Here is a 25,548-nt window from a genome sequence, read left to right on the forward strand (position 1 = left end):
CCTGATCTGACCGTGTGGAAATGGAAGGTCGGTGTGAAGCTGCCAGAACCCAGAAGTGTTGTATAGATACCCCTTTCCTAACCCCAAAAAAAATACCCCTTGTTGCGAGTATTATGAAACCGAGGAAGTATATATATTAATATATATACATGTGTGATGTAGATTAATATGGTTTTTTTTTGTTTGTTCTTTTTAGTTTGGTTAAAAAAAATGATAGTATTTCAATTTTTTAAAGAATTCGATCAAATTAGAGGGAGAAAACTTAATTACATTTATTTATTTCACACACACTATATTAAATGCATTATCTATTCCATTTGGTAGATGGTAACAAATGATACTAATCATAATGGATTCATACGTAGTTTTAATGAAAAACTGGGCTTGGATAAGCTAATAAAGAGGAAGAGAATTTAGCCCACTTACAAGTTAGAGGAGGTTCCATCCTAAACCAATTGGTGATAAGAAAAGTAACTCTTAATCTTATAAAGTGATTTAGTTTCTCCTCTTTTTCCAATGTGGGACACTCACATGTGGTGATCAATGGGATAACAGTAGTGATTAAGTTGTCCTTCCCCGACACTTTTTAAATCTTTTGAACTTGTAATGTTAATTTCTCAAATTTTTTCTAACATATTATTAATGAGTCTTACTACTTCTCACAGAAGATTGTCTGATCTAAATTAGAGATCCAATATAAGCACCTAATATTAACCCTATTTATAGGGAACCATAAGTCCATAATTATATTCTGTTGAATCCCATCAATGACCACATGTGAGTGTCTTTCATTGGAGAAAAGAGGAGAGACTGAACCACTTTATAAGCTTAGGAGTTACTCCTCCTATCACCATTTGGTTTTAGGATGAAACCTCCTTGGGCTTATAAGTGAGCTAAACTCTCCTCTTTCTTATTGGGTTATCCAGACCCATTTCATATAATCGGAAATTTAATATATTCCACAAAAAATATGAATTAAACATATGTTATTATATGTAATGATTAGAAAGTACAGATCAACCATATACTTCCTCCGTCCCAAAATATAGTTCCCATTTCCATTTTGGGTGTCCCAAAATATAGTTCCCATTTCCATATATAATTCCGCATTTTTTCGTAATTTGTCTAGGAAAATCGTGTCCCATCATTTATTTGCTCCTTAAATTTTGTTTTTTTTCCTTTGTTTATTCAACCAAAATGTTACAATTAATGCTCTTTCACCAATTATTCTTCATTCTCTCTCCTAAAATAATTTTTTCCCATACAACATTTATTTAAATAAACAAAAAATCTTTACTATCCCTCTTAGATTCTACTTGCATAAATTACCGTGAAAAAGAAAGAAAATGAGAACTATATTTTGAGACAGATAGAGTACTTTCTTATCGCTACGAATTACATTGAGTAATGAGAAAGTTTAAGGACAAGATAATAAATCTATAACCTTGCAAGCTTGAACTTTTAGATATTGTAAAATCCTTGCTCATACCGTAAACACCCTAAGAGCATCTCCTGTGGTTGCAAAATAGGACTTGCTTGCAATTCATAAAAGTTTCTAGCTAGTAGGCCAACCATTGGAGTAAAACAAGCAATATAGCTTGAGCAATGTTGTTCAAACAAGCTATATAGCTTGCTTTAAAAGTTGTGGGACCCATTTGTTAAATTACTAATGATATGTAAGAATAAGAGCTTAGTTGGCAAAGTGGGTCACATTCAAGCTGGAACTAGTTGTTACTTGCCATTGAAGTACTATGTAGCTTTTTTTTTTTTTATTGTAGCTTGAAAAGATGATGTGGCATGACAAGCAACATAGGATTGTTGCTTGCCATTGGAGATGTTCTAACGCTCTAATAAACATCTAGTACTCTAGGTATAATCCGGCCGAGCGGTTGCTCCTATGTCCTAAATGAGGCCTAAACTCAAGCTCCCAGGCCGCCTGGCGCCTGCTCGGCCAACCGTGTCATGCATGCGTCTCTAATTGTGAATTTGCAACTTAGATCTCATCGATTGCAAGATGACAGCAACGCCTATCGATGAATAAAAAAATAACGTTGTGTGTTTATAACGTTGTGTGGTTAGAAGGTATTGAACACGTGACATTTGAAAGGAAATTTGAGAGTTTAACCATTGATCCAACATAACATCTTTGATTAATATTTCAAAATAAAATATAATAAGGTTTTGTAATTATATCTCATTAAAAGACTATACAAGTAGTTAGATATTTAACACATTAATGGTAATGATAAAAGACTATTGTGGTCAATTTTTTCCTCACAAGATAAAACTCTAAGAAAAGAAACAACCCGGAGCATCGCCCGGGACACTTACTAGTTCCTTACAATACAACGTAACAATATCATCAATATGAGAATTCCTTGAATTTGATTGACTTCAGTGGTCATAATTTTGGTATGATCACTAAAGAAAAATCCGTAACACTAGGGCTTCGTTTGGTAGGGCGTAAAATATTTTCAGTGTAAAATGATTTTCATGGAAAACAATTTACAATGAAAAATACAATTTCAAAATTAGTTTTCCGTTGTTTGATTTCATGCAAAAAAAAAATGATGAAATGAAAGGAAAAAGAAAGGGAAAGTAAGGAGGTAGTGAGAGGAGTGTACAAGAGAGATAAGGAAAATAATTTTCCCTTCATTTTGAAAGGAAAATGGTTTTTCATCATTGGAAGAATAATTTTACCCCAAGGGAATGGTTTTTACATTCTTTTGCCAACTAAACAATGTAAAACTGAAAATAAAGGAAAATAATTTTCCGGGAAAATATTTACGCCCTATCAAATGGAGACTAGGTGTATGGTTTGTGGAGCTTACAGTTACAGTCGTTAACCTTTTGAATCCCCCTATATGGCTATATCTATTCCCTATATTGCTATGCATTCAAGAAGAGTCATTGAGTTTTTATTTTGTTCTTTTATTTGTTTTGGCTTATTGTGGAGATAAAGAGTCTATTATATTATACTCCATTACGGACATCATCAATTTTTGATGCATATCTTTCAATATAAGATCTCCTCCTGCAAAGTAGCCTTATGTTTTTGACTTTCTCCCTCGCTTTTTTTTTGGAAAGCATTGAAAATTGATGATTATGTGACGGTTTTTCCACAAACAATCAAATTTTATTTTGTAGATCATATACATATACAACTACACCACTTCTCCTGTTTTTAAAATATTGCACCAATTTAACTTTAACAGTATTCATAAATCTAGAGTCTAGATTATTGATTATAGATTTTAACTAATTTTATTACGTAAAATATTATCGTATTTGTCTCAATGTCTTTTTGTCATATGTTAACCTTTTGTAATATTGTATATTAGTGATCAAAATTAAATTTTGACAAACGTGCAAATCAACTACTATTACTTAAGTATAGTACATGATAGATAGATTATTGAAGATATGAAAGAGTAGTATATATATTGAAGATATTGGAAGAGAACATAAGTATAAGAAGAAGATACTCTAGTATGGTGAAATCTTATTAGATTCTAACCAATATATATTTAAAAAAAAAACAAATATTCATTTTTTTTAGTGAAACATAATTAAAAGATATTAATTAGTTAAAGGTTTATATTGAAAACTATGCAAGAACAAATGTAAAGAAAAAGAAATTAAATTATAGTGAAAATATTAATATATCTGATATAGTTATAGCTAGTAGTATATGTGTTGTTTAGATCCATGAGCTTGATTACATTTTGTAAAGTTAAATTATATAATGAACTATATATTGGCTTTGTTTGGCAATATTAGCCCGCCAAAAATAAACTGAAACTGATAAGTCAACTAAAACTAAGAAGATAGAGCTGAAACTGATAATAAGGTAGCTGATTAGATTAATTATTTGGCAAAATTAGTTGCTTAACTTGATAAATTCTTTTGTCAAAATTAGTTGATGTCAAAATTTTTAAAAATTCTCCAAAATTTCAGTCGCCTGATTTTGGAAAAGGTAAATTTTTTGACTTAGGCTATGTTTAGTTCACCGAAAATTTTCTGAACTTATTTTTTCTGATCTGATCTGATCTGATTACAAGATCTTATCTTTTAGATTTTTCTCAATATATAAGAAAAAATATAGTCATGTGGGTCTTGTTTGATTCGTCTCAATAAGTAGTTTATTAATATTCAATTATTATAATTTTACTAATATGTAATGAAAGATATTTAATAGTATAATAATTTTTAAATATAAGCAAGATCTGATCTGAACTTATTTTTTCTGATCTGATCTGATCTGATCCGATTAGATCTGAAATAAACAAAAATAAGGTGAACTGAACATAGCCTTACTATCATTTAAGTCATTTTAACTACCTAAAATTTAATTTTAGCTACTCCCCAAACACTACTAATCATTTTAGCACCTAAAATATGTTATCATTTAAGTTAACAAAATAACTAGAAAAGGGTAATTATATTTCAGATTTAGGGATCGTTTGATTCAAGGTATGGAATGGAAATAGAATACAAACAAATAGAGGAGAGGAATGTTAACTAAAATAGTTACCTTTATTAGGTGTTTGGTTCAAGTCATGAAATAGTAACCATTACCACCAAATAATGCATTTTGTTAACTTGAGGAGAGGGAAAAATAACAAATTAGAGAAATCCATTACCACCAAGTAATGGATTGATGAGTGATTAAATTAAACAAAAAGAAAAGAAATAAATAATTATTCTATTTCTTGAAACCCAAAAATCATAAACCAAACATACTCGTAAAGTTGTCGGCACACATCCTCATCCTATTCTCTCTTTTATATAAAGATGCTCTCCAAATAACTTATTATTTGTCTTAAAGCTCGCCTTATAGCTTTCTTGTAACCCATCATATTGTCATTCATGACCACAAGAACGTAACATAGTGCTGAATGCACAATATCTTTTGACTTAACTCCCTGGGGAAATGGATACATTATATATATATGGTGGCTTTGATTTTTACTCCAAGGCATGGGAATGAAGGCTCCGTTTGGTAGGGCGTAAAATATTTTCCAGGAAAATTGTTTTCCTCTATTTTCAATTTTACATTGTTTGGTTGACAAAAGAGTGTAAAATCATTTTTCCTTGGGGTAAAATTACTCTCCCAATAATGGAAAACCATTTTCCTTTCAAAATGAAGGGAAAACTATTTTCCTTTCAAAATGAAGGGAAAACTATTTTCCTTATCTCTCTTGTATACTCCCCTCACTACCTCCTTACTTTCCCTTTCATTTTCCTTTCATTTCATCATTTTTTTTACATCGAACCAAACAACGGAAAACTAATTTTGGAATTGCGTTTTCCATTGTAAATTGTTTTCCATGAAAATCATTTTACACTGAAAATATTTTACGCCCTACCAAACGGAGCCGAAATGAATGATACATATGATGGAATTTGGGAGGATGGATTCTTTTGGAGCAATATATTTAAAACCTGAAACAACTATCTAGTGGTGAATTATCCACTTGTATGTAGTCCATGAGGAAGACGAAAGTATGTCAAACCATGAGTATTTGAGTTCAAAAGTCAAGGGTGCGTACTTGTGGACAACATCATCATATGTTAGGCAAAACAAACATTAGATATAGTGTAATGGAAACTTTGAAAGACCCTTGCTTTATCTATTACCGGCCATTAGATTCAATTCAATTTTTAAAACTACTTTCTTATAGTTGTATATTTTAAATAATTTTAATCAATATAAAGGAGTAAACAAAAATAAAATATGGTCTCAAGATTATTGTGGCTACTGACTCCTTGTAAAATACTTCAAAAACCTAAGGGGTTATGTCTTTCAAAAACCTAGCTAGTTAGTATAGTACAATATTTGTTGGTCATTAATTATCTTGACCACAACAGTAATTTAATTAATAGGATAATTGTGTAAATAATTAGCAAGTTAGATATATAACCTACTAATTAATGTACATGAGCCGGTGTATTTTACTAAGAGAAGAGAAGTCGGCCAAGAAGGAAAAAGTAAGGATATTGGAATCCTTAAGTACACATATGTTGTTTAGTTACACTAGAGTTTAACTAGAATAATGAGTTATATCAAAGACGTTTTTAGATGATACGTACTGTGTATTAGACGTCCACACGTATATGTGAATACAAGTGACCTACATATATTCTAACACTTACTATGCATGACACATGCACTTATGACACACTCTAATTAATTTGACAGGCATAGATATATTGTAAACCTAATCGAAAAATAACATATTATATTATCTTAACACGATGTTAATCACGTAACTATTCCTAGTCAAGTTCTCATCAAGTAAGGATTATACATTGTAAATTTCAAGTGATATGGAATTGAAAGTTGTTTCATTTTATTCTTCTAATTATCCTTCTCTATTTAATTACTAGTTTTTATATGCACGCGATGCGTGCGAAGATACGTAGAAAATTAATTTCTTTTAGAAGATGAAGAAAATTAAATTAATTATTAATTATTTCTAATAAATTAGGAATATTTGAATTGTTGATGGTTTTCGAACTAGTTTTTATATGCACGCGATGCGTGCGAAGATACGTAGAAAATTAATTTCTTTTAGAAGATGAAGAAAATTAAATTAATTATTAATTATTTCTAATAAATTAGGAATATTTGAATTCTTGATGATTTTCTTTTTGTAATATTTTTTTATTTTTTAAATTAATTAGGTAGTTTTATTTTTTATTTTTTCATTAAAGTAAGTAGTTAGAATAGGGATGTTATGAGGTTAAAATGGGATTTTTAATATTTTGGTGTCCTACCCCTCTTCCCATATAGAACTAGCCTTCATATGCACGCGATGCGTGCGTTAATGTCGAAATTTGTTATTCTATTAGATACTCCATTCGTACTTTATTTATGATTAAACCTAAATGTGAAAAATTCAACAGTTAGATGAATTTAGATATATTAATTCGCTAATGTAAAAAAATAAAAAGGTTGTGAGTGATTGTTAACATTAATTTTTTGTGAATGAATATTGAACATAAAAAACAAAAATAATGAGTTGGTTTAACTGAATTAAAGAATATCAAAGGTAGTGAATGTTCAGACTTTTCATGTGCACGTTATGTATGCCATCTTTTTTTATAAGGTATAAATATTTTGTCCATTTAATTTTTGATTGAAGTATTTGATGCATATACCATTTTAAACTTGTTTTAAATGGCAAGTTGGAATGAAAATTTTTAAATGATTTGTTTTTGTAATTTTTTTTCTTTCCATTAATTAGATCATTAAAGGTATTTTAGTCACTTCAAAAGAGGACACCACACCTCCTCTCTTGGCTTATACTTCCTCCGTGTTTTTATTCTTGCTACATAGAGAAAGTGGGGGATTTTTAAGAAAGGTAGAGAGAGAAAGTAGGGGACCACCACTTTTTGAATAAAAAAACATTTGTTAAGGAAAAAGTATGAGTATTTTAAAAGAGAAGGTGGGGGACCACCAACTTTTTAATAGTATTTTAAGATTTTTATGTTGAAAAGGAATCCATTTATGGTATGTAGCATCTATTATGACATTTCCATTTAAGGAAAATGTAGCATCTATAAAAAAACGGAGGAAGTATAATAGAGATTATCATCCCTTAGTTTATCCAACTTGGCTCACAATGTTGCAAGGGTGTACGTTTTCCCTTCGAGAGGCATGAAAGGTCATTGGCCACCGACCACCGGGCACATTCAATTAACTGAAACTTTTACAGAAAGACCCATGCATGAAAATCCATAAGTACCCATCTAATAAGTATAACCTAGTTAAAAGTTGCTCCATTATCAACGGATAAAGGCCATAAGGGTCTTCTCCCAATAAATCCACGAAATATTCTGAACCTGATAATGTATATTGTATGGGCCATATGTTATGTATATGATTATCTGAAAGGAGACAAACTAGAGATCTTGGCTTATATAATTATCTTTATTCAAATGATTGAAAAGCTTGCATGTTTTTATATATATAGCTTTTCATGTGTCTGATATTCCTGCGTAAATGTATATTTAATATAGTTAAGTATGTGGTACCTCTTCTCTTCTAAGTTATTGTTATTAATATGGTTATTGCCTTATTGGATAATCTTAAAAAATGCAGTTGTTGCTTGTTATGATAGAAGATCGATCATAATGCTCCTCCATTAATATATTAATTAGCAACATCTTTATACAATGTAGACCTTCATGGCTTTTATTTACCACCACTAATTGCGCATCACTCAATAAAGTGGAGGCGGCAAATAGGAGTACTACTGTACTAGTATAGTTTTCCACTAACAAATCAATGATGTCTTGGCCTACTGGTTAAAATTGAGGTATTGTGAACGATAGGTCACAAGTTTGAATCCCTCATCCCCTTCTTTGTACTTTGTACCGTCTTCGTGGTGCGATCTGAGATCCAAGTAATAGATCGGGAAAATCTATCTTTTTTTATCTTTTCAATTAATTACCACTAACAATGAAAAGGGACTACTAATTACTTCCATTGCATGCTAGGGAGGAAAGCAACACCACAATACTTTACTTATCATAGATTGCTTTTAGTTATCTCCTACATCACGTTAGTTCCCCTTTGCCTAATGAGGTCAAATTTGAATCATCCGTAATTGATATGGGTCTATCCGTCTATGAGAGGTATGTTTGTATAATTGTATGTAGATAGAAATATAAACTGTGTGTTGGCTAAGATTTTTTTTTTTTTTATTAATTCTAAATACAAAGTGTTCACAAATAAATGTGACTATAAAGAGGTAGATCTACTAGCTTAATTTATACTAGGTTTTTTCTTCTTCTTTTAGTTATAGGCTATAGCATATTAGCATGCATGACGGAGACAATTTGAGGAGCACAAACAGCACACCAAACGAAAACTGATGACAATGTGTATAGGCCAGGACGTGATGTTGTCGACATGCCAGATTGCCAGTGAATAGTGATATACTGATATCACATGGTTGGTGAAGAAAGGTGGTAAATTTTGAGGTGTTATAAGCGTCTCATAGTGACTAGTGAGATGTCAAAATGACATCTCAGAAAAATTTGATACTAAAGTTAAGTTAAAGTGGTATCAAAATAGAGTTATTTGGTGTAAAAATGTAATGTTGGTACCAAACTGAAATTTGATGCCAAAATAGAGTTGGTACCTAATTACTCTATTTTGGTACCACTTTGACTTAGCTTTGCTACCAAAAAGTTTTGTGAGATGCCAAAATGAGTTGCCAATACTTTCTCGTAAATTTTGAGGTAACTGCATCTCTTTCAATTGATGACTTCTCTAAAAAAAACATCTCTTTCAATAGTTCCGATTATCTCCTCATTCTATCTTATTAACTTTGATCATATCTCCTACTACTAGACTTATATTGGTCATAATAATAACATACATCATATTCAATCAATTAGGATAACTACGTTGTACCATGACACCATTAGATATAGTTGTGCAAGATACCAGCTTATTATAAACACACTAGTAAATCTTGTGTAAGACAACCTTATCATAAAATAAACGGTTATTTCATGAGGTACACCTGAGTACTTAAAAAATTCACACGGTACCCACAAAACTTTTGAAATTCACATGGTACCCCTCAGTTTACCAAAAATGCACCAGATACCCTTAATGACTAACGGACGTTAACACCATTAGTCAATAAGGGCTAATATGCCACGCGGCAACTTCCTAATGGCTCCCTAAAAGATTATTTAGTTAATTAAAAAAAAAAATTTAATTAATAAAAAACTTAAAAAAAAAAAACCAAACCCAGCCACCACTGCCCCCACCCCCGCCACCACTGCCCCCACCCCCGCCACCCTTTCGCCGGCAGTACCCCCACCCCGCAACCCCCCTACGCCAGCGACCTTCCCTGCCCCCACCACTTCCCCGGCAACCCTCCTCTTCCCTGCCCCCACCCCTTCCCCGGCAGCCCTCCTCTTCCCTCCGAAACCACCTTCACCCCTCGAAACCCCCTCCTAACCCCTTGAAACACCCCCTTTGCACCACAGCCGGCGCCAAAACTCCCTCCACGGCGCCGACGAAGCTTCGTCGCCCCACTCCCTGTCATCCTCACCCACTACAAGAAAATAGGTTTTGGGCGACGAAAATAGTCGTCGCCCAATCGGACAATTTCGTTGCACAAAGGTTTGGGCAACGAGATTTTTTCGCGCCAATTTCGTCGTCTTAGGTTCGAAGCCCATTGTATTTTGTGCGTCGAAAATTGTGATCGTCGCACAAAGCACATCTTGGGCGTCAAGTTACATTCGTTGCCCATAATGGTCTTTTGTGCTACGAGCCTCTTATTCGTTGCACATTTATGGAGACAATTGGGCAACGAGTTTCTTAAATCGTTGCCCATACTACTTAATTTTGTGCAACAATAATTGTTTTGTCGCCCATTATAGATTGTAGTTTTGCCTACATAATATCTTGGGCAACACCAGTTTCGTTGTCCAAAATACTTTAGGCTACGAATTGTTGTACATATTTTTCAATCGCGCGTTAAATTGAAATGACAATGTGCGAACCCTATTTTGTTGCCCAAATTGGTATGGACTACGAATTATTGTTATCGTGTAATCTATAAGCTTTTTTCCTGTTCATATATATTAGATGAATCTATTAAAAATAAAAGTATGAGATAATAGAAGAAGTATTCGTGGAATAACAAATTGTATATAATCGGAGTACAACAAAATAATCTTCAAATTTGACATTCGATGTAACTTGAAGAAATCAATGTAAATCTAAAAAAAACTAATTACCAATACCCATAATCTACGAAGAAATTCACACAATCCAAGCCTTACATAGCTTCCTCTACTAATTTCGAAAAATAGTCACGACTCATTGTTCCTGATAAAATAAAAAAACGTTATAATTAGATACCCCTATGATTAAAAAATGGGGGGGGGGGATAATGATCTTTTTACTCTTTCTTCCTAAAAAAAATATATAGGTGCACCAATATAACAAGTATTAACTACAATCGCAAAGAAACTTCAAGTAGAATCATCCAAAAGAAATGCAGGTCCATCTTTGCTGAATATTTTTTTAGCAAATGATATGAAACAACATTTAACTAAATATGTTATGAATTGATGCAACAGTAAATCATCAAACAATTACACTAAGATATGTTTTAGTAACAATTACACAAAGCAGATAAATATTAACATCAAGATTTAAGCATGAAGATATGTTAAATAAAATCTAAATTGTAACAAGTTAGACTAAAGAAAGTAGAAGTTGAACACGGGCATGATATTTTTGTGTAAAAACTAGTCTAGATATTTTGTCTTTAATTAGCTTTAAACTAAATAAGAAGATGATAAACAATGATAATTTTAGTCATTAATAATACGGAGTATAATAATAAATAAGCTACAGAACTTATACCTCATGTCCTGAAACAGTTTCAGCATATCTTCTCTCATTTTCTTTTCACGTTCAATAGCGTCTTTGTTGAGTTTAGAAAATTCAGCTCTAAGCTCTTCATTGGATGCCTTGAACTCTTCATTAGATGCTTTAAGCTCTTCATTAGATGCTTTAAGCTGTTCATTTGATACTCTAAGTTCCTCGTTTGATGCAGCAAGAGTGTCAACTTGGGTAGATAATCGTTCATTGTTCTCTCCAGTTTTACCTTTTTTTGGTGGTCGAGCTCCAGGACCAAGTCCTCTCACATACCCAGATTTACGTTTCAAAGCTTTAATGTAAGCATCTTTCACATTGAGTGTATCCTCACCATGCTCCTGAATCTGAGTTTCATGAAGTTTTTTGAGTTCCTCATAATTTTTTTCAGCAATCGGTTCCCAGCATGCAGTCCCATCCTTATTTTTATGCCTAGCACATTCATGATTAACCAGAAAATGCAATTCAATAAGAAAACAACATGCACAGTTTAGAACTCAGAAATTACAAGCATGTCAATTCACTGTAGGGGGGTCTGCAGGGGGTTGGTGGCAGTAGGAGTGTCTGCAGGGGGTGGTGGCAGCAAGGGGGGTCTGCAGGGGGTGGTGGCAGTAGGGGGAGCGTCTACAGGTGGTGGTGGCAGTAGAGGGGGTCTGCAGGGGGTGGTGGCAGTAGGAGGTTGAGGATCTGAGACACCTGTATCTATATCATTAACATTATAAGAAGAGTAGAAAATAGAAACACAAGCAAGTACAACATAACATACCTCTTGTAAAAAAAACCTGAAAATTAACTAGCTCTAGGATCAGTCCCATGTTGCCAAACATAAACAGAACAGGGAAGGAGTATAGCAATAAGTGGACGGCTTCGTAGTATTGGATGGACAAGTTGGACGGGGAATACTTGTTTTTGCCAATAAGTTCATGCTTATTGTTGCTTTCACAATTTTCTGCTATGGGGTTTTGAAAAGCTTGTGACCGGAATGGTACCCTTAATAGCTAGCATATTATGAAATTGCTGTTATTAGAAGGATCATCTGGTGTAGCTAAGTACTGTGATTTTTTTTGTAGCCTCATAGGGAGCCTGAATATCAGTATGTAGGAGCTTTAATGTTTTGATTATCTTGTTGTGCTCAAGGATAATAATCTCTACTGTACTGCTTTTACACACATTAATAGTTTTGTATGGTATTCTATAGAGGCTAGTCAATTTTTCTGTTTTATGTGGTAGTGAGTAGTGACCAAGGCTTTTATTCCACATTTGAGATTCATAAGTGCTAGAGAACAAAAATTTCCTTTCATTAAGCTTAAAAAAAAAAAGAAACTTGAAGACAGCAACATTTTGCATGACATGTCCATACTAAGTTATCATTAAACCAGCAACAAGACAGCAACAAGACAGCAAGAACACAGCTAAAATAAAGGTCATTTTCCAAAGATTAACAGAGAAGAGCCTTCTTTTCATGTTTAAAAGTCACAGACACACATTAGACTAGAAACCACTAACAGCATAGAAGAAAGTTATTCATTATTTCATTAGATTAACCCACAATGATTGGTGCCACACTCACTTAGTCCCTTTGCTTGAATTTTATGCATGCATGTATCATACATAATTACCAAGAATTTTCAATCAGCTTACTGTCTAACAACCTTAAGAGGAAAATAAACAAATAAAATATCCCAAACAAAAAATAAGGAAATTAAAATGTTTTGTTTTTTTGCTAATTCATTCAAAGTTACATACTACAAATTAAATCGATGAGCCCTATATAAACCCTAAGCCTCCAACCATTTTACTCAGGCTCTCACACTCCAAACATACAACTCTAAGATAAAACATAAGTATTACTTAGTTTTATCACTAAAAATCCTGTCAAAGAAATGGCCACCCCATCTGTTCAAGAAATCCGTGATGCTCAAAGATCCAATGGTCCAGCCACCATACTAGCCATTGGAACTGCCAACCCAGCCAATGAAATGTACCAAGCTGAATATCCGGATTTTTACTTCCGAGTTACCAAGAGCGAGCACATGAAAGAACTTAAACAAAAATTTAAGCGCATGTGTAAGCATTTTCTCTAATCTTTTCTTTCTGTATACATGTTCTTTTTTTGGTTAACTGGAGCAATATATTAAAAAGGGCTAATAGAGTTTAGTACGTACAAATCAAGGGACATTAGTAGTTAGGCTTAGAGGCCCTATATTACAACATATACATAATTGTTCAAAAATAATATCTTCACGAGCAACGTTAAGTTCCTTCCAAGGCTTTTATTCCACATTTGAGATTCATAAGTGCTAGAGAACAAAAATTTCCTTTCATTAAGCTTAAAAAAAAAAGAAACTTGAAGACAGCAACATTTTGCATGACATGTCCATACTAAGTTATCATTAAACCAGCAACAAGACAGCAACAAGACAGCAAGAACACAGCTAAAATAAAGGTCATTTTCCAAAGATTAACAGAGAAGAGCCTTCTTTTCATGTTTAAAAGTCACAGACACACATTAGACTAGAAACCACTAACAGCATAGAAGAAAGTTATTCATTATTTCATTCTCATGGGCATGTGGTCATGACTCATGAAGGTCACTGCTAGCCACATTTACCAATTTCATAACTTGCGCAGCTAGAAACTTTCTTTCGTATTGTAGTACCTGAAGATAGATAATTTTGAAACAAATGCATCACCTTGTACCATATACAACAAGACAGCAGAGACACTCCATTCTGTCACATCTTTATATCAACAGGAGATAAAGAACAGTTCATTAAAGGCAGAATTAACAAGAAAACCCTCAGATTGGAACAGGAGAAAAGAAAGGAATGGATGAAGGAATATAAATGCAATATTCTAACATAGTTGAATAGCCTTACTTTTTGGTCTTCTCAAATAATCTAACATAGATGGGTTCTTGCTCCACTTGAACGAGTTCGGATGATCCTTCAAGATCTTGTGTCGGAACAACGGGTGGCTCATTCATCTACATATAATATAACAAATGATTATATATTTATATAATAAAGAAAGCGAGAATCACAGACAACAAAAATCACCTACCATATCATACATTATTCTTGCTGTAGATCTTGAACCATTGGCTGGTGTTTCAGTCAACTTTAGCTTGTTTTCCGTATTAATTTTGCTGATATGCTACAAATGCATGTTAAAGTAATCAATTGGAGAAAAAATCTTAGTAAATGAGAAACAATTTTAGTATATATTTGATGGAACGCGTCAAACCAACGGTTGCTTTTTAGTAAATGAAAAACAATCTAGCAAATTTAAAAATTGATAACATGAGAAAGGAATTAACCTCTTGTTTTTCAGTACTCCAATGATTGTCAATCAACCAATCCCATTGGTCTTCATCAATACTCCACTATAGCATGAGGGCATGAGCTTTTGTCATCAACCCTTCTTTTGTAAACGAGCCACCTCTATGGCTTGTCTCTAATCTAGTTCTATATTACTTCAAAACAAAATGGACAATGTAGAGATCACATATGTCAGAGAGGGTCAATGAGAAGAAACAGGAGAGAGTAGTGGCCATGTGGCATGTTGTTAAGTGAAAGATAAACAGGGTTGAGCAAAATAAAATTAGAAGTATAATCAACTGTATTATATGTTTAAGTCTGCATGAAGCCCTACTGCAGAGATCAAGCAAGTTCCTGTAAGTACATGATCATGATATTGCCATCAGTTATACGTATATATGCTATTCTCCTCCGGTAAAAGAAAAAATCTGCTATTCTCTGTTTGCCAAGATAAAAAAAAATCGACTATTCTTCTTTTATTTACCATGTTATGTTATCGATTGATGTCGTATATTAAATTTTGTTTATTCTGATCTTTAATTATACTTTATTACTTTATCTTTGGGGCTGCTGTATGTAAACCAAACATCCATTGCTGTAACATTCATCCTTTCTCTGACTCCTTATAGACTTGCATAAATTGAATATTTTATGAACTGCCTGTTAGTTTGTTAGATATGATACAAGATTTGTAACGACTCTGGTAGCCGAAGCAAGAACGTGCTTACTGTCTCCCTAATGATCATACTCTTTTAACCTCATAAAGACTCATAAAGCTAATGATATTATACGCAATTCGATCTCAAATACCCCATAATACATCAGAATTGGGGGAAGGTAATCTCGTTTAACCTCTCAAAGCTTAGTGCTTTGACCCAAAATTTCATAACAATGGGGGAATTGAATACTTAAGTAACCCAGAAATCTAAGAAACTGTAGAAAATCACTTCGATAATGAAACATCATTCAGGGGAAATAGTAACCCAGAAATCAATCAAATATAGGTAACCAATAGAGTTTGATTCGTGAGTTACCTTAACGCCAAAATTGCCGCTAGCCTCGCCACTGACCTCCACCTGACTCACCACCTACCATAATCAAAGAAGTTAGGGTAAACTGTAGAGCAGAAATTCGTTATTCAATCGAATTATCCACAAATCCAATTTTCCCCATAATTAACTAAAGAAACGTCACCTGAAAACCGTTATGAACTCGCCGGAAGCAGCACCAAGTCGCCGGAAGCAGGATCGAATCGCCGGAAGCAGCAGCAATTCACCGGAAAAGATGGAATGAACAGTTTGGCGAAGTGAAGTGGGTGTGTGAGATGAGCAGTTGATGTGTTGAACAAGTGAAAACGTGATTTCGTGGGAACATATTAGCGGGTTCTTTTTCGCGATTTTCGTTCGGCTTTGTGCGACGAAATATAATTTGAAATGCGCCAATTTACTACACAAGGGCAACAAAATATAAAGTTCCGTCGCCTAATATTGGTAATGGGCTACCCAAAACTGATCTCGTTGCCCAAATATGAATTTGGGCAACAACAATGAATTTAGTCGCCCATAATGTACACTAACGGCTACAAACACAGCTCGTTGCCCTTGTTTTCAACTATGGGCTACAACATTTTGTTTTGTCGCCTTTGAGTTTCAATTTCGTCGCCCAAAACCTATTTTCTTGTAGTGACCCTCTTTCCCCCCTTAAACAACCACCTACAAACCTTAAAACCCTCATATCGAAACCCTAATTTTTTATTTGGGGGTTTTCGATTTGGGGGTTTTATGTGGTGTTTTAAGGACTGAAATGGGTTGAGGATGGTCGAGAAATGTTCGCCGGCACCGGGGATGTGATTTAGCCGCCGGTCGTGGGGTGGAGGGAGGTTTTTGAGGGGTGGGTTGGGTTTTGGCATCGGGATGTTGGTTATGCGGGGAGGGGAAGGCTACCGGCGAGGGTGTGACACCAACGGTCCTCGCTCCTCGCCGGCGCAGGAGGGTGACGGAGGCGGTAAAGGCGATGGGATTACCGCCGGCAGGTGGTGGCAGTGGTGGGCTGGTTGCTAGGGGTTGAGATTTTTTTAAAATTTTGTAATTTTTTTAAAGTTTTTTTATTAATTTTGTTTAATTATTAACAAAATATTTTTTAGAGAGCCAATACGAAGTTGCCACGTGGCTTAATGACTAACGAAACTTAACGCCGTTAGAAATTAAGGGCATCTGGTGTATTTTTAGTTAACTCAAGGGTACATGCTGGTGAATTTTTTTTTAAAAAAAGGGTACCACGTAATTTTTCAAAGAACTCAGGGGTACCTCATGAAATAACCGTAAAATAAATTAGTGTAAGTTCACCTAACTTTATTCCCTAAAAATGTCATTTTGTAAGTTAAAAAGGTCATTTTATGAATTGAAAGGGTCACTTATACCATAAGTACCCCTTCAAGACTGCAATTTACCCATATCTTATCACAAATCGTAGTAATTAAGACGTTTTATATGGGACTTATTAGAGATGACTCAGAGATAGATACCAAGTGTTTCTCCAACTACATTCATTCTATCTTTATAGGTACATACGTTTTTTGACATTTTGTCGTGTCTACTATAATCTCTTTGACACGCTAAAATTTAATATCTAATTTATCTTTAAGAGTATTTTTATAATATTAATTTTCTTAATTTTTTTTAATATTAAGAGTAATTAAAGAATCAAATTGGACCACAAACACAGAGGATAAGAGGAAGTATATGTATTTTTTTGTAATTAACAACTTTTTTTTATTTGGCAAGGAGAGTTTTCTTGCAAAAAGGATGAAAAATTGATAAATTTAATATGACTGAAAATGGGCCTGGGAAACCCAATACGGAGGAGGAGAGTTTGATCTACACACACTCCCTCTCACATGTGAGTGTCCTTAGAATTAAGGCATACTAGTCCCGGGCAACCCAATACGGAGGAGGAGAGTTCGGTCCACATGCATACAAGCCCAAAAGAGGTTCCATACTAAAACCAATTAACAATAGTAAGGTTATGTTTAATCATGTGGGATCTTGTTTGATTCGTCTCAATGAGGTGAATTAAACATAACCTAAAAGTAGCTCCTCTAGCTTATATTGTGGTACTTTATCTCCTCTTTCTCCAATGTGGGACAACTCACATGTGCACAATGTACACGGGATTCAACAAAAATTAAGGATCCTTCTTACAAAGGGTAAGAAACTAACAATCGAACCCCTATTATAAGAGTTGAAGGAGAACCTCGTAACCACTAAGCTAATTCCTTAATCCTCTTTTGTAATTAGCAACTACAATAATCTATTTACGGTGAAAGAGCATCTAGTATAAAAGTACAGTATGTATTTATCGATATATGGTACTTTATGGTTTACACTTTACAGATCCTAAATTAGATCACGTGGGATCTCAGTCTCTCACTTTCATCCAACAACATCTTATATGGAGAGTACTACTTTTCTCTCTCTTTTGAGGGGGAATGATGATGAACTAATGATGATTAAGTAAGTAATGGTAAGTAATCAAAGTAGAGGAAACGAAAAGGCCACGTAATTATAATTATAATTATAATTAGGAAACAAACACATATAATGGGGCGGCAATTATTTTACTTTTGGCTTTGCTAATGCTTAGTTAGTACTGACTATTGACTGATAACCACTCCCAAAAGATAGAATCTATCAATTTTCGAAAATTTCTATGTGGTCATTAAGGGTAAGGCACCGTTCACACTTTAGGCTATATATCAAGTCTCAGGAACATGATCACACTGTTTTTATTAGGTTATGGATCTTTATCAGATCACTACTTTTTCAGAAAAAAGAAACAACAACATTTTTCGTAATAGTCATAAATATTTTTGCTTACAATGTTAGACACTCAAAGTTATAGTCTTCTCTATTAATTACTCCCTCCGTCCCATAATATAGTGCCTATTTCTTTTTTGGTGGGTCAAACTTTAAAATCTTTGACCGAATATTCTCATTTATATATATAAAAAAACATATTCATGTGGGATCTTGTTAGATTCGTCTCAATGTGTAGTTTCATAATATCAACTTTTTATATTTTTTATCAATACGAAATTGAAGATATTAAAGGTCAAAGTTACGTCTTGAAGACCGTGTAAAAAAGAAACAAGCACTATATTATGGGACGGAGAGAGTATGTAGTATTAAGACAACGTAGGGTTTATTTTTCATCACGAATCTTAATTGTTTCCCTCATCATAGGAGCTTATCCAAGTTTTCAATTTGAATTATTATTGTACTAGTCCTATTGCATAGGTATATAGAAAAATCTAACCAACAAAAAAAAAATTTATTATGGTTGTCAAGTTTAACCTTATAATTTTTTAAAAAATAATTGAAAATTAGAATAATATAAAGATAATAAATACTAAGCACTAGACTAAGTAGTTTCTAAATTTTAGCTAGTTACAAGTTTTTAAGTTAGTATGACTAGTTCCCCTAAAAAAAAAAGTTAGTATGACTAGTTGATGAGTATATAAATAATTAATTTCGAACTTGTTTTTTACTTTTTGTATGTCATACTTAGTTCAATACAAAGTTACAAACAAGTTAATAGTGAATCTTAGTTGGCTTGGGTCCCTAAAACAAAAGGCTGGCTTGGGGTAGGGGTTCAACACTCACAAGATACTTTTGGTTTATAGGCCTATTGAATTTCATGAACTTTTAATCTACAAAGAGAAGTTGTAATATAATGGTGAAATATATAATAGTAAATAATTAGAGATAACGAATTCAATCTTTGGCTCTATTGATTTTTCAGTATAGGATTCCGCATGAAAATTTAATTTCACTTATTTGAAGTATTATTTTCTGCATTAAGACAAAAAATAAGTTGAATAAAAGAAACTCTAAAACCTTGTTCACTTCACCTAAGTTTTATTAAATTGCAATTATTTATGATAATTAGCACTTATTTTGATTGACTAAAACTAATGTTTGCTAATTTTGTACATAGTATTTACTCTCATGCATTTTTAGCTGATTATTACAAAAAAAAACTAAATTTTATTAGTATATTTCTATTATATAAGATAATTTTTAAACAGTTTAATGTCTACTTAAAATACCCTAAATATTTTTACTATTTAGAAAATATTTTTACAATTTGATATAATACTATGACTATTGTATATATTTTTTTATAATGTGCTAAATCTAGTAGATCTCTAAGTTGAAGTTAGTTGATCAGTAATTAATTACCTTCTTGGAAGTTCCAAGAAGATAGAACCTGTCATCATTGAAACGGTTACTTGCTATTATTATCAAAAATTCTACAATTATTAGTTAGGATCTAAGGTGTTTATTTGATGCATGTTGAGTTGTTGACTATAAAACGTGATTTCAGCTTACCTGGGTAATATGTTGTGGACAGTGTCAAGACCTTTTCAACCTGTTAATGTGCATTTCATTTTGATTGTCTTAATGTCAAAGTTAGTTAATTGTTTTCCGACAAATCTCTCTTATACCGGTGTTTGAAATTTGTGCACTTCGCATTGAGACAGGATCCTAGGATCGAAATGGCTATACCTGAGTATTTTTTACATTAATGGTTGAAAATGAGTTCGGCTCAAATCTCCACCTATATAATTAAGAATTTTGTCCCAAATTATCTTTAATTTTTGGAAAAAGCTAAATGGAAAAACAAGCATTAACTGATCATTTATTACATAGATTAATGCAAACTTTTGTCATAAATTTACAACTAAATTCCATTTTAAACAATGTATTTATATCTTATATGCAGCCCTAAGGACTGCATATAGCATAACCCTTAATTTTTAAGTGTTTGCGAGAAAGAGTTAGTTTTGCAAGGACCTGGTCCATAATAATATTATTGTGGACCAAAGTCACTTATTTGACCTAGTGACACTTTTTTTTTCCATATAATAACCTTTTAAGATTTTAAGTTACACGGTATAGTTATTATATATATCATAGTGATTGTTTTTTTTTTAATATAGTTACTCTTTCTTACACTACTTAATAAACATAATAAAATTTTCACTTTCTGACCTAATAACTTTTTTTTAACATAGTCAAACTTTACAATCTATATCTAATCATCTTTTATATCTATTTTTTTATAGAGTGATCCCTTTCTCCATAAATCACATGAATTGGCATTAGGTCCACACTAATTTAGTATATATGGACTAGCAGGTCCATATAAGTTTTTTACTGCTTCTACCTTACTTTTACCATTTTGTTGTTGACAACTATCTTATGTCGGTTTTCGGTGTTGACTCTTTTTTTCAGTTTTATAATATCACGTAATATCACTTTTTTCATTTTTCCCACCCCTATTTTCCTCATTTACCTGTGTTTTCTCTCTTATTATGTTGACACTTTGTACCACCAATACGCCATTAAATTTCTCTTTTACTTAAACTGCAATTTCCACAAGGGTAATTTTCTTTTCTCCCACAATTTGGAATTGAAAAAGCTCAACGCCGAAAACCGACATTAGGTAGCTGTCAATAACAAAATGGTAATGTAAGGTAGTTTCGGACAACAAATTTTTTATAAGGTAGTTTCTCGCAAAAACTTGAAAGTTATAGGTAGTTTGGAACAAAAAAATCCTATAATTAATCAACCGCTACTTCTTTGGTAATGAGTCTGTTGACCTATTGTAGGATATGTTTTATTCAACTTATTTTTACTTATCTGAATATATTTGAACTTAACTAAATTATCTAAACTTATTAATTAGACTTTATAAAACTTGTTAGACCTTATTTTGTGAAAGTGTAAGTCAAACCTTACAACTTATTACTTATTAGACCTTAGCTTATTAATTTTTATTAGATCTTATCTAAACTTATATTTTAATAAGAGCTAAAAGTAAGATCAACTTAGCATACTCTATCATATTAGTGTAAGCTACTACTCTCTTCTTTTTAGTTAAATAACTAATAGTTTGCCACATTATAAGAAGAGGAGAAAAGAGTTTTCCATTATTAGTTTATTACAAATAGTGAAATAAAGAGAATCTTACGTAAAAATGTTGAATTTCTCGAAAGCCCAGTTGCTTTTCATCATATAAAACATTCACTCTCCAACTGTAGCATCATGCCACCTACCTTTTGGACTACTTGGAATTTCATTAGAGTGTCACATTATTAGATGCTCTCTTGTTCATCTCAAAAGATGTCTGATTTTTGTTCAACACATCTAAAATGATGTGCATATCATGTTATATACAACGGTTGCATATTACATACAACTTAATTAAATCACTCTCTATTAATCAAAAAATATAAATTTTCTTTTTTGCACAAATCATGGACAAATTATGAAGTATGAAAAAAGACGGAAAGTAACTAGGCTTATCCCCAATCTCCCTAGTTATATTTTGAATTTATGGGACGAGTTTGTATTAAGGCTTTTAACCGTTAACAATTAATCTATGCTTCCGTATTTCTCTAAAAAAAAGAAAGACCGAAAGAGGAAACTTCAACAACATTTAATTTCAAGTCTCAAGATAGGTTCTCAATAATCCGTTTAATATATATAAAAAGACAAAGGATCGACAATTTTAAAACTACTCCTATTTACTTGAAATAATAATGTGTTCTTTTTCTCTTATTTTATCCAAAACAGCTCATATTATATGGTCATATATGCAACGCAAAACAGTTCAACAATATACCATTTAATTTGTTTCAAAATATTTAGTCTTCAACTAACTAATAACCCTTTGTTTCACAAAGAAGCCATGAATATAATATATGTCCGTTTCGTTTTAATGCAATAAAGGAATATTTTATATCACACAGCGAAACGAAAAAGTATACCTCTTTGTCGCAAAGGTGCTCTTTGTTTGTTGGTTGACTTTAATTTGATGCTTACGTTGACACTGTTGAAGTCAATAATAGAAGAGGGTTACTTACTTAGCCGCCCTACCCTCTGCCGTCCCTTGTAAAATATTGGAGTACCGCGTAAACATGCAGGAGCTAAGAACCAAGATCCTCAGGAATGTTCTACAAGTATATATAACTCTAAATTTGCCAACAATCCAACTATAGATAGAAAAAAATAGGTCTAGTGGTATATAAACAACTACAAAAGGTGATATTATTTTTACTTTTATAGTCATGACTCGAGGTTTTGTACATAATTTGTAATTGTATTTATACTATCTATTTTGAAATAATGAAACGCTTTTTTCGAAAAATTTTCACAGATAAAAACGTTTTATTTATTTCAAACGAAGGAAGTACGATTTTTGTACATAAGATGTTAAGGAAAAATATTTTAAATCGGAATCTCTGCACGTCCGTACAAATCAACTTAATTGCCTAATTGGTACGTTATTGAATCCTCTTAGGAGTAGAGGGGTGTGATTGTGTGAATGTCCACTTCAAAAGATGCCACTAGTTAGTAGAGATTGTTCCCTCATGATCTTGAGGTGGTAAGATGAAGATGAAATTATTTTTACTATATTAAGTATTAATTATTTACCGTTCAAAAAGTACTACTTATTAAATTTTATTTGCATAATGTAGTTCAATGAACACGATTATATTCTTCAAATTATATTGATAGTATGGTTGAGGGTTGTGGTGGTTGTAGTTCTTAGATTTTGAAATAAAGTACTATCTCTTGTTCCATAAAGTTGGGCGCTTCACAGCAATATATGATCATGCGCTTGCATAATGATAACACAATGACATACTTCTATATTACATACGAATAATATTGATACAAGTTTTTTAGCTGGAGCAGTATTCTCAGTGCTTTTACATATACTGTATTAAATTTTTAGCCTCTCCCAAACTCCAATTAAACATGTACAGTACTTTTTTCTTGGGTGATGGTAGTTCATTTTATACTCCTATTTTATGAAATAATTATAAATACTCTTTTAGTCATTGCTCATTATTTATTAAGTGAAATTCATTCATTATCATAAAGTGACAACATTTACAATAGAAGTCGGAAACTATAAAATACTGCATATCAACTTGAAAGAAACTTAATTTTAATATAAAGTTGGACTCTTTACTCTTTCAGTCATTGTTCATCATAGTTGTGGTTTATAAATAGTTTAATATACTAGTATTTTACTAAATTTTGTACAATGAAAAAAAAAAAAAAAACTAAGAATGTCTTGACCTACTGTGAATTATAAGTTCGAAGGTTCGAATTCTTCCTTTGGCCCTTTCCTTCTTTGTACGTTATACTGCATTCGTGACTCATATGAATAAAAAAATAAAATGTGGTATCCGTAGCCCGTAGGCCGTAACTCCTAACTTCTTGTAAACCGAGTCACACGGCTGTTAATTAGTGATGAAATTTGTGCGGCAGAAAATTTACGTGTAAACCGAAAGAGAGAAAAAGGAAGGTGGGAAGAAAAGTGAAATGTTGGTACCGTCATCTGGTAAAAGTGGGCCGTTTGGGCTGGCCCACATCACATGTCATGCATAAACCATTAAACCTACACCTCATGGGCCCAATGTCATTCTAATATCAGTCAATAAGAGCTAGGACAATTAATGCCTTAGGATTTTGACAGCTATATGGCCCATAAATTGGCCTATTGAAAGCTCATCACCACTCCAATAAGTATTTGTGAGAACAAAAAACATGTCATTTTCACTTTTTTGAGTAGGGTCTGCTTAGATTGAGTTAGGATCTAAGGTCCCATTTTTGGGGTATTCCGTGAGCTATCATAGCTTCTAATTTATGTTAACGTGTTGAGTTGTTGTACTACAAGAGAAAGAAGGAGCTAAGAAATGAAAAAAATATCCTAAGAACTATCTCTAATTGTCTTGTTTGTAGACTATATATACAAAACCACAAAAGACACTTGACGCAATTCGCTTTGACGCAATTCACTTCCCTCCCGTTTTTACTATTTATACTGGAATTAGATGGATGTAATGTGTGTTTCAAGTTATAAAAGATGTAAAAATAGTATATTAACATCAAAATGTAAAATATTTTAAAACATTAAAAGACATTTAATATATCTTAAGTGAACATCAAACTCCTCAATAGTTGTCTTATATAATGGAGATATAAGTTTTTTAACGAAATTTTTGTAAGTCTTATAATATCATAAGAGTTCCTTCAATACCATTAATTTTCCTTTATCATTAGTCATTTATAGTCACCATCCTCCAAGTTATTCCCAAATAGTTGTTCTGTACTTCTGTTCTCTGTTGCAAGTTTAAAAGCTAAAGAAAATGCCACACTTAAACTATGAAAATATGCAAATTATATTCCATATAATAAAAGAAACACAAGTCTAAAATGAGATCTATAATAAGATTAAAGATCTCACATATACTACACATCCATATATTGTGCCAATAAAATAAGAAATAGTTCCACTAACAATATGAATTTATCTTGTAAGAGACGGTCTACTTTTAAATTAAAATTAGGTAATGGTAAGCCCAATATTAAAAAGAGAATAAGCCCAATAGTGACTAGGTTAATTTCTTTAGGTTACCAGTTTAATCTATTTAGTGACTAGGTTTACTTTTATATTAAAATTATCTTTTAATAATTTTTGTATATTGAAATGGTGAATTAATCATACTTCATCATAAGATTAACCTAATTTTGTCTCTCTTTTTTTAAAAAAAATATATCATTCGATTTATAAATTATAATGTATAAGTAATCTAATCTAACATATGTAAACTCCACTTAGATTTCGATGGATATTTAATGCTAATTTAAGAATAAAAGATGATAGAATAAGAATAATAGAAAACAAATGAAATATAACCAATATAATTCTATTAAAAATAATTTATGCATC

General features: G+C 32.4%; 1 protein-coding gene across 2 annotated transcripts; it reads right to left on the reverse strand.

The window, feature by feature from the left end:
- Positions 1–10,625: 10,625 nt before the first annotated feature.
- Positions 10,626–16,200, reverse strand: LOC104890377 (uncharacterized). 2 transcript variants are annotated; one of them, XM_048643537.2, is made up of 7 exons: positions 15,931–16,200; positions 15,771–15,824; positions 14,736–14,891; positions 14,490–14,572; positions 14,296–14,402; positions 11,405–11,848; positions 10,626–10,861 (listed from the first exon to the last, which is right to left on the reverse strand). In XM_048643537.2, the coding sequence occupies exons 5-7, from the start codon at positions 14,400–14,402 to the stop codon at positions 10,846–10,848; spliced, it is 567 nt and encodes a 188-aa protein (XP_048499494.1). In that variant the 5' UTR covers positions 14,490–14,572; positions 14,736–14,891; positions 15,771–15,824; positions 15,931–16,200; the 3' UTR covers positions 10,626–10,845. The 2 variants fall into 2 exon arrangements, with proteins under 2 accessions (XP_048499494.1, XP_048499493.1); XM_048643536.2 differs by having other exon boundaries at positions 14,480–14,572; positions 15,931–16,199.
- Between the last annotated feature and the right edge of the window lie 9,348 nt (positions 16,201–25,548).

The sequence above is a fragment of the Beta vulgaris genome, chromosome 4, assembly GCF_026745355.1.
Source record: "Beta vulgaris subsp. vulgaris cultivar EL10 chromosome 4, EL10.2, whole genome shotgun sequence".
Taxonomy (NCBI): Eukaryota; Viridiplantae; Streptophyta; class Magnoliopsida; order Caryophyllales; family Amaranthaceae; genus Beta; species Beta vulgaris.

What these genes read in the sequence shown, in the direction of transcription:
- LOC104890377 (XM_048643536.2), bottom strand. An exon ending in TTATTTGAGAAGACCAAAAA is followed by an intron (nt 11,849 to 14,295) that starts GTAAGGCTATTC and finishes TGAATGTGCTAG; the next exon opens with GCATAAAAATAAGGATGGGA.